The sequence below is a fragment of the Triticum aestivum genome, chromosome 1D (genome assembly GCF_018294505.1).
Source record: "Triticum aestivum cultivar Chinese Spring chromosome 1D, IWGSC CS RefSeq v2.1, whole genome shotgun sequence".
NCBI classification, from domain to species: domain Eukaryota; kingdom Viridiplantae; phylum Streptophyta; class Magnoliopsida; order Poales; family Poaceae; genus Triticum; species Triticum aestivum.
In genome coordinates, this window is record NC_057796.1 from 11188227 (window position 1) to 11198828 (window position 10602).

At 45.2% G+C, this 10602-nt stretch overlaps 1 protein-coding gene across 1 annotated transcript; it reads right to left on the reverse strand.

Annotated features, from left to right (window-relative positions):
* Positions 1–4779: 4779 nt before the first annotated feature.
* On the reverse strand, positions 4780–8104 carry LOC123179909 (uncharacterized). Its single transcript, XM_044591818.1, has 3 exons — positions 7708–8104; positions 5727–5938; positions 4780–5496 (listed from the first exon to the last, which is right to left on the reverse strand). Exons 1-3 carry the CDS (start codon positions 7988–7990, stop codon positions 4897–4899), a joined length of 1095 nt encoding a protein of 364 aa, XP_044447753.1. The 5' UTR covers positions 7991–8104; the 3' UTR covers positions 4780–4896.
* Between the last annotated feature and the right edge of the window lie 2498 nt (positions 8105–10602).

A 10602-nucleotide genomic window follows, 5' to 3' on the forward strand; every position in this document is an offset into this window, starting at 1 on the left:
TAGCACCTTCTCCTCTTGCAGATTCTTGAGCAGCACTAACTTAAGAGCTAATTCCGGCAACCCACCTCTTATCTAGTTCTTGCAGAAGCCACGAGCTATCGTCCTCTTCACTGCTAGCTTGTTCACCTTTTCTCTGCTCGCACACATAGCACCCACCAGGCACCTCCATTGCTTCTCCTTTGTGAGCTACAAGCAGCCAGACTTGAAGGGGCCCTTACCCAGCTAGTTTAGTGTCAAAAACGCTCTTATATTATGGGACAGAGGGAGTACCTTTCACCCTCATGTTCCAGCGTCGTAGCCTGTAGGTCGTTGTACTCACACGCGCAACCAACCGCAACCTCCACAGCTCCACAACACTTGCAACAGCACCTTCACCTGGACAATACTCCTCTGCCTGGTACTGTTGTCATACATTGAGCTTATTATGTGTCTGCACAATTGTCCACAAGCACTGAAGCTCTACACACCGCCGATTACCACCGACGATCCCTACAATCCTCTCCATATCTCACGCTCCGCTCCAATCCAACCACCGCAACACCCAGGGTTGGGCTTCGGCTTTCTGCATGACCACAAACCGCCCAACAGCATGAGGTCGCCGACATATCACAACCAGCAGCTAGGGCTCGGTCACCATCATCTAAGCTTTGACACCATGAAGGCTAGTTTGGGGAAACCTCTAGAATCACTAATATGTTCCCTTGGTGCAAACAGAGTACAACATATATGTTCAAACACACACGCCTCCCCCCCCCCCCCCCCCACACACACACACAAGACTAAACACCCATACTCTCGTCTCAGGCGATGGACGTGCGGTGGAAGAGTCTGGCTATATTGTAGGGAGCCGTTTGTAAGTTATTATGTACTGGCTTTTAGAAACTAGGCAGTACCCCGCACATGATGTTGTAGAAATTGGTGACTATATATTTTGATGAAATTGGAACATGAATATTTTATTACTGTATAGATGTAAAATATGTATAGAGTATATGTAGTATAATAGTTTTCACAAGCATGGTTGCATGTTGTTGTAGACTTTTCTCATGCATGATAGCATGTGAGGTGCCTATTTTGCCCCTGCATTGTTGCATGTGTTAAGGTCGTATAGTTGAATGTTGAGATAAATAAATGCAATGGAGATCAATCTCTTAAATATATAGAAAATCCTTAAGTGGTTTTGATCGGAGTACTACTACGACTTATAGGGTGGAGGGGGGGAGGGGGTAGGGACTACTCCCGGTCTCTATTTCTGGATTACACAACAGTTTGTACACCATGAGAAGGAGGTGGGAGCTGCCAAAGGCAGTTGTATAGCAGGATCCACTTGAAAGCAGAAGCACTGGGGCGGCATGCATGGATCCCTGTATACAATTAAAAAGAGGGCGTCAATACTCAATATACATACAATTAAAAAGAGGGCGTCAATATACAGCTGACGTTCCCTTGGGGGTAACCCGAGCGAATGACCGTTCTCCAAACCAGGTAGGAATTGTAACGCCCTGACCAAACACATCAGTTCCTAGCCGTTGCGCTTGGGATCTAAACTGGCCTTACTTAAACACTAGTATTTCATGTGCATTTGTTTCCTCACTCGTGCACGCACTTAACTTGGATGTTCCTTTCGGATGGCGCCCTAAAAAGCAGGTGTACCTTGTTGATATGAGTAATATATCATTCTCTTAAGCCTAGATGTCACACGAACAAGCAAACATTTTCGTTCATTGAAAAAACTCTCAGCAAATGCTCAAAAAATGTGATGTTGTATAAGGAGTTGCCATGTTGTAAACTAAAAATTGCCATTCAGGATTTGCCATACTAGCTGAATGAAATCGTCATGCTACATCAACGGAAAAAGGTGATAATTGACATGCTCTAAAAACATAAATTATTATCGTCTGTGAATGTGTTTGCTCATATTGACATCCTGAGCGAACCAATTAGTGCTTAGTGCCAACACCTCGTAGTTTGCTCAAAGGATGTATTTGCAGTGAACAGTTCAGGATTGGTGCGTGGGACCCGACATGCACGAGGTCGTTCGCTCGGACTCCTTAAAAATCTGACATCAGCCTTCTAACATTTAGGTAAAAAAAAGATAGCAGGACCAGACAACTGCTTGGCAAATGCATCAAGTACAAATGAGCAGAAAAATTGTATATAATGCCTACAAAAATAGTGAAAAGTTAACATCATGTCAGTGCAACATAAACTAACATTTAAACATAATGCAAGCCCAGAAGCAACCATGTAATACTGGTCTCAGGCTTCCCTTCAAGCTCCATGGAAGATTCAGAGGTTGGGGTGCGTCGCATGATCCTTTTAACTTTTTATAGTTAGATTAGACAATGCTCGAGCGGCTGTCCTATGTCATGCTGAGACTGGAAGAAGAATGCTAGTTCATATAAGGACAATGTATTGACTGTTTAGGAAAATTAAGCGCCATCATTCAAGATGAACATCTCTGCTTTCACTTGGATAATGCCTTGACTGAAACCTTCATTGATCACCTGTTTCCAAATTCAGTTGAACATGTCTCACGAGCAAACAAGTTTCAGACTCAGGGTCATCGGCAATGCTAACCATCAAAGTTTGCTCTGAAGCATCAAATCCGTTTTTTTTTTTTTGACCGGCAATAGCCTGCTTTTTCATTTAAGAATCAAGATGAACACTCAGCCAGCCATGCTTTGGAGGACGACTATGAGCATAAGCTATACACTACAACCTCAGCGTTTGCACTCACATCCTCAAAAGATCGGCAGTTTCTCCCTTTCCATAGATTTTACGCAATGTAATCAGCAGCAGTGTCTTGCTTCTTCACGACAGCAAACTTGCTCAGGGCGGAAGATTTGTGCCACCATACTTTGATTGTGACAGCACGAAATCCGACGGTAGCCACCTTATTGTCAGAGGGACAGAAGAGGTGCCGAGCGAAGGAGCAATTAAACGTCAGTTGAGTAGCAGATTCAGGAACCTGATCACATAGGACAGAAGAGGTGCCATTCTTCAATAGAAGCCGCAAGTAAAATTTAATTTTGGGCTCAGCCTTCACTTTCCAAACACTATCCAACAGTGGTTGAGGGGAGTTTGCAGCACAGTGAAATCCATATGCAAGGCAGCCGAAGCGACCATCCGCTGTTAGTAGCCATCGAATATCATACGGGCCCATGGACAACTTAACAGACCGCACTTTGTCCCACAAAACAATGAACTGACCTAGTTCGTCTTCACTATTCATCCTCAGGAGGTCACACATCCAACCATTTCAAAGTTTCTTTGACAGTAATATTCTTCTGCCAACCCGAAAGAGGCCAGGAGCAACCAATGGTCCATCCAAAAACCCACTTTAGCTGCATCACCAAGCTCAATGCGTGTGCAACAGTGCAAGCAGAGAACATAGCTTTATGCCTTTATCAATAATTATCACAGGGGGTAGGGCTGCCAGACCAATGTCTCTTGGGTCATTCCAATGGTGCCAGAGCCAACGCAGGCGCAGTGCTCTACTAAAACAAGCAGTGTCCCTGATGCCCAAATCACCGACATTCTTGGGGGAGCAAACAGAGCGCCAATTCACGAGACATTTCCTCCCCTTAGCCTCCTCATCCACGTTCCAAAGAAAATTTCTTGTCCATTCTCTTGGTTGTCCATTTGCTTGGAGCAAAAACAGTGAGGAAATAAGTGGCAGTGGCCGTGAGGAAAGCATTAATCAATGTCAATCTCCCAGCTCTAGCCAATAGCTTTCCCGTGATATTCTGTTCTATACTATTTCAGGTTTTCAGTTCATGCTCAACGTACTACAATTCTGATGTTCTATAACTCCATATTTATTTATTGGCCCTCAAGATCCCAGTCAATTTTATATGTAGTTACCATCTTCAACTGTTACCAGTCCAATTCTAAATTCTTGTAGCCAAGTCAGCAATCCAACATTTTCCAGTGCACTTCTCGTCACCGCCAACTTCACGCACTAGCATATTTAGAACAAGAAATTACACTAATGCATAACATAAGAGCAAAATCGATCATTTACTGTAAAAATCATGAGGGGCTAATGACACTCAGTATGACAGGAAAGGCACTAGGTGATATACTTGATTTATGGGAAAATAAATGAATGCCCTAGGTAATATACTTGATTTAGCAGAAAATCAACACAGATGTCGTCACTTAGCATATCCACATATGCATATGTAGAAGCATTGCCAGAAGCCCAGAACCGAACACAGTTTATAAAAGAGAACATGGGTAAAAAAAGTACCTCTGGTGGCATGGTGTCTTGAAGATCGTTTCTTTTGTAAAGATCCTCAAATTTCTTATGTACCAGCAGATTTTGTATTGGCTTGAACAGGCAAAATGGATCAAAAAATGAAGCCACTTTCTCGTGAAGGACACTCCTTCCCAAAAAACATGTGGTTCAGGACTGATAACATGAAGGTGTCTCCTGCCTTCCTAGTTGAACCCAGGTTGTGCTTCAGAAGTTAGTTCCGAATAACAGCAACCAAACACAATGCAAAGCCATCTTCCAAATAATTAAATTTTAAGGACATTTAGATAACACAGACGTGACCATGAGCAATCAATACAAACCACAGATAAATATGGTAGAAAAGTCCCTTAACAGTGACAAATGTTCGTATTTCCGCCTAGTACATGTCTAACAAAACGCCAAGTGCACTAATCTTCTTTAATTATGCCAAAAAATTAAGTCAACAAATTTGGTATAACAAGCCAGCATAATATATAATAACTTAGTTCGCTACTCATTACTTATAATCCATCAAGTTACTTAATAACAATAATATAACTTAGTGCACCACATTATTACATCACGATTAACATAGTTCACTACATCATTGCATCACTTCATTACATCAGAACTAAGTTTACCAAGTCACAGGATTACAGCCTAAAGTCCATCAAGGACCAGACAATCCTGAATCCGAACTTCCCAGCACCACACGTAATTTTCTCTTCATCTACACCAGTGCGGCGTGGAGTGAAATCAAAGGTTCGTTCAGCACAAACACCAGCAGCCTCATTATTTATGCGAAACATCACATTTCTTTCCAGACAGATAGTAATGACACTTCGCCGGAGTTTGATAACTCCACTTTCATCACTTGTAACCACGCCATCTGCTGTGCTATCATGAATCACAATCGTTTGTTCATTGTCCAGCTTGCGAGCTTTATCCGCGATGCCAACTGTTATATTTCCTTTAAAAAGCCCCTCAATGAGCTTGATTTCAAAGGTGCATTCGACTGCGTTCAGGACAGTTGTGAATCTCACTTCTGTAGTGCTGAGCCAGCTCTCAAGGGTTTCACTTCTAACCATGACATCTTTCTCTCTAGACAGTACTCGGCCATCAATGCTTATTAGACCCTTGCTAAATGGCCTGTCTGGAACTCCTCCTTCCCTTATTTTAAGATCTATCTCTAGATAGATGAAATCAACCAGCACTAGACCTCGATATGGGCCAGTTAAAATCAGCATTCCATCCTATGAAAAGAATTGCACGAGTGGTTAGAGTATGCTCATCCAAACACTGCTCAAAATGAAGATTGGAAGCATGCCATAAAAGCTACTCCATTTATATGCAGATGACTGTCTGGATCGACAACCACCAGCACTAAGATGACTCTATTTAGATGTACATTAACAGTTGATATTCATGGCATCTTCAAATAAAACGAAACCCAATTAGAACGAACTTAGAAGGAAGGATGTACCTCGTTGACACGCTGGCAATCATCTCTAGTGCGGTGAAAGAGATAAATGCACTTGTAGTCAATGCTGTCTCTGGCAATGACACGGCCATAGACATAGACTGGGAAGCCTACATCTGAGGAGACTATGCTGACGGAGAGGATGTTTGCAGAGTCTTCTAGCCCAAATTCATATTGGTAGATACTATCTGTGTATCGCATTGGGGGGACAGACGCTGCAATGAATAAGTAAAATATAAATCAATCAAATTATTTCATCACAATAAACAGCCCCAGTTTGTGTTTTCCCCATTTCTATCCCACTGAGTTAAACCATCTAATATTCGGATTTCACTTACTGAGTTAACTTCAAGAGAGAGCTATCATCTCACCATTTGTAGCAAGTTAATTTCAGTTTTAGCAAAATCCGCGATTCCTGTTGTTAAGTGATACGGAGTACATATGAGGAGTCAATTGCAAGAAACCACCACATTTGCGGCTAGGTTTGCACGAAACCACCAACTCGCTAATCCGTTGCAAAAAACACCGGAAAATCTGTGAACTCGTTGCAAAAAGCACTGATCGGATGATTTGGCCCATTTAATCACTTTTTGACAGGTAGGGCCAATTTGTAAGGAGCTGAGTTGGCAAAATAATTACATACACACCCCTGGATCCAAAAATAGAAAGCAATCAAGCCCTCCTGCTCTCGATCCCCTTCTCTGGATCCGATTGGGAGGAGGCTACAACCGACCGCGCCGCCCCCGCCGGCTCCTGTCGGCGCGGCCGGAAGCCCACCGCCAGCCACGCCTTTTCTCCTCCTCCACGCCATGCGTCGTCCACGATGCCGGCCAGGACCTCCGGCAGAGCTCGCGCCCCTGACCTCCGGTGAGGTGCCGTCCCTCTGCCAGCGAGCTTTTTACCGCAGCAGTTCCTCCTCATGCGCGATGAACCGGACGCCCTGAGCCGCCGTGCCCTTCTCCTACCCTAGGATTGCGTGCGCCGCCAGGATCCGAGTGGCCTCGACTGCCCCGACCTCTGCGGCCAGTCCATGGCGCGGACGTCGTCGCTCCTGGGCAAGGACGAGAAGCAGCACGCCCCGTGAGCTTGTCGTTGACCTGCAGCGAGGGGCGCCATGGGAGGCTGCAGGCCGGGTCACCGGCGCAGGCGACCATGGTGGTTGGCAAACCGGGCTGTGGTCGTGTAGGACGGCGGCCGTCTTGAGGCAAGTGGCGGAGGTGGTCGTCCGATGGGGCTGCAAGGGAGGCAGGGGCGGAGGCGCTGCAGGTCAGGCGGGAGGCGACGAACTGCGGCGAGCAGCAACAAGAAGGGGATGAAGAGAGGGTGCGCGGCATGGAGGAGCTCCCTGGTAGTTGTCCATAGGGGGGTGTTGATTGCTTTTTGTTTTGGATTCCAGGGGTGTTTGTGTCAACTGTTTGCCAAGTCAGCTTCTTACTATCCTGTCCTACTTGTCAGAAAGTGATCAAATGGGCTAAATCACCCGATCAGTGCTTTTTGCAACGACTTAACAAATTTTCCGGTGTTTTTTGCGACGGATTAATGAGTTGGTGGTTTCCTGCAAACCTAGCTGCAAATGTGGTGGTTTCTTGCAATTGACTCTACATATGAGCCAAATAAATGAATTCAGATTCGCTGTTCACTGCTAGTCATCAATAATGAACATGGCATGTCAGAGGAATCTCCTAATAGACGATTGTACAGGTGAGAGACATCCTACTGTTCCCATACATCAGAAATTTAGAAAGATATTAGTCAAATCCGCGATTTATATCGTTAAGTGATACATATGACCCATATAAATGAATTCAGACTCGCTGTTTACTGCTATCCATCAATAATGAACATGTCGAGGATTCTCCTAATAGACGATTATAGAGGTGAGAGACATCCTACTGTAACGTACTAATTCAGTTTCCAGACATCAGAAATTTAGAAATATTAAACAAGAAAAGAACAAGCAACGATGGAGATGGAGGCCACTTACACTCTTCGTCGATGTCAAAGACGGAGAAATCTCTGAGAAAGAACCGGGTGTAGACGTCGCGCTCGACCTTGGGATCGTGCTGGATGATGGAGCCCATGACCGCTTCGTGCGCCTCGCGTCTCCGCCGGTACTCCTTCTCCTTCCGCATCTTCTCCTCTTCCTCCCGCCGACACCTCTCTTCCTCCTCCTCCGCATCCGCCACCATCTGCTCCACGTACTCCTCACTAAAGAAGAGGGGCTCCATGTCCACGACCTCCTCCTCCTCCTCCTCTACGTGCGCCATGAATCCCAAGCCGCCGCCGCCACGAGTCCCCCAGTCGCCGCCGCCGCCAAGGTCGATGAGGCTAACCCTAGTCGCCGCGCTCGAGGCTTCTTGAGGGGAGTAACTCTTTTCGTCTTTGTTCGTGCATCATATCGCTGCTGCTTTGGGCTGGGCTAAGGCCGGTGAGCTTTAATTTAATATCGTTTCAGGTTTGGGAGGGCCAAGGCCCAAGTTAAAAGGTGTTAGCACGTTTTTCTTGTAGGTCACTTTTTTTCTTACTAGTAAGATTGCACGTGCGATGCACGTCTCAAACATTGTTCAATCAAAATTCAAACCAATATACATATAAATGGTTCAAAATATATATATTAAATGCATTTCATAATAAATGTTTGAAAATATAAATTAAAAGCATATAAAATGTTTCAAAATATATAAATTAAATGGATACAGTGTTGTGATCTGCCCAAGTTGTATTTTGAAAAGTGGAAGTATTGTGGTCATACAAACAATATATACATTATTTCATCCGTTAAGTATTTTCATAGGTTGTAAAAAGAATAGATTAAATCTAGTTATAATTGTAAAGCATCATTGAATTGTGTCGAGTCCATGGACATGCAATCCTAAAATTGTTCCTAATATCATGATGTAAACAGGTGATAACTAAAGATGGAAAAAGGTAATCAATGGATATAGTCAATATCATGGTATGATCAATGGACAACTCAAGGCTGAGAAAAATTAAATCAAGGAATAGTTAAATCAACGGATGATTCACAGATGAGGTCGCTAACCAAAGGCTTGTGTAAAGATGCTAATGGCGTTGATAAGGTATTATGGAATTTCTAAGACTTGATTATGTACTGCAGATACTCACCCTAATGACTACTAAAATGGAATATATCACACACAAATATCAATGCCATTTAACCAACATTCAAAAGTGAAATCTAAATACCAAAATATTTTTCTTAAAGCAGAGAGTGTATATTACAACCGTTATTGCCAATAAAAATAAATGCTGACAAAAAATATCATAAATCCAGGACATCCATCTGATTACCTGCACTTAGAAAAATGACCTTACGTTCACATCATTAGTCCTGGTTTGATTACGTTCACATCATTCTTATTTCTAAAACTCTCAAATATATTAGCACGTTTTAGAGGTTGGAAAAGATGGTCTTTTAAGCCAGCTTTCATTCAAAAAAAACGGTGCATTATTTGTGGTCTTGAGTCAAAAGTTGTGCAAATTTCCATGCAAGCAGTCCAAGAATTTATTACAGCGCGAGGCTCAACAAGTTTGCTCCTGCCACAACTTGGGGCTCACGAATTTACCCTTCTTTTTGAGTTGTTTTTACACCTAACTAGTAGGTGCTCCTAGTATAAGTACTCCCTAGCTGTTCCATGTGAAGGGGGGTGAGATTTCAGAGTTTATGTTTGTAGACAGCCGGTGAGGTTGTGTTGTGCTGTGAGCACTAGTATCATTGAGTGTTAGCTCGTGTGTGTGGATTGGAGGGCCTGTCCTCAATTCATATAGGATCCTTGTGGTTCTCTCTTGTGATTCTTCTTAGGTTCACAAGTTTCATGGTTTGGGTTGCATCCTTGTAAACCAAGCTAGTTATCCGCTGCAATATATTTGAGAGTGTTTCCTCTTGTTCCTTTCCACTTGAGTGAACCAAAGTTTGTCGAAACAAGTTTGAGAGAGATAGTTTCTGCTTCTGGTGAGTTCTTTGGCACCGTGAAAGGTCGTTTCCGAGGCATCCCGTATCACGAAGCTTGTCCGACTCCTCCACGCCCATGTCTGGCGGTCGGCTGCGCTCCCCAGAGTGTCGGTCCAGTCGCCGGCGAGGTAGAGTAGGACATGGGACATGAGCTGGCTCACGGGACTCGAGGCGTCGCCGTCTCCCATGCCCTACACTTCCTCGTTGGAGCCCCGAACCCTGACGGTGCCGGTGGATGTGAGATCGACGATGGATCCATCCTGGGAAGAGGCTATGACGTCCACCACGACATGGTTGCGACGCCTGCACTGATGCACCTTAAGGGGCATCGAAGAATGCTTCACCCTTCTTCTTGAGGGAAAATCTCAACGCAGCTCACAAGTAGCATACACCTCTTGCGCAACAGTGCCGTCAACACATGAGCCACCACAAATCCTCGTTGCCAGCCAACGCTGCGAGCCGGATCTAACCTAGCACGGCCAGATCAGACAACCACCAACAGTTAGAGCATCTCCAGCCGCGCCCTCAACAGCCCCCCCAGGCGACTTTTTTGGCGCCGGCGCCGAAAAATGCCCCAGTCGCGCCCCCAGGACGCCGAAATCCGCCGGTTCAGCCCGTTTTTGGGCCCGGCGATCGCAGGCCGAACCCGGCGCACTGGGGGCGCTCGGGGGCTCCGGCGCAAGGGAAAAGCATGTCTGGCCCACACCGTCAGGTGAAAAGTCAAGTCTTTCTTCCACATTCACCTCCCACCCCCCCGCGCGCTCGGCCGCCAACCGGCTGTATCCCGGCGCCGCCCACCTCCCGCCACCGCTAGAAAGTCCATCCCCGCCGGAAAAAGAGCAGAGGTTTCGCCGAGGCAGCCCCTCCACCAGCAGCGCGATTTTTCCGGCGTTTCCGGCCGCGGAG

Coding starts and splice junctions, on each gene's coding strand:
- LOC123179909 (XM_044591818.1), bottom strand. CDS start 7,990: ATGGCGCACGTAGAGGAGGAGGAGGAGGAGGTCGTGGACATGGAGCCC. Junction 5,939..7,707: donor CTTTGACATCGACGAAGAGT/GTAAGTGGCCTC, acceptor TATTCATTGCAG/CGTCTGTCCCCCCAATGCGA. Junction 5,497..5,726: donor ATTGCCAGCGTGTCAACGAG/GTACATCCTTCC, acceptor TTCTTTTCATAG/GATGGAATGCTGATTTTAAC.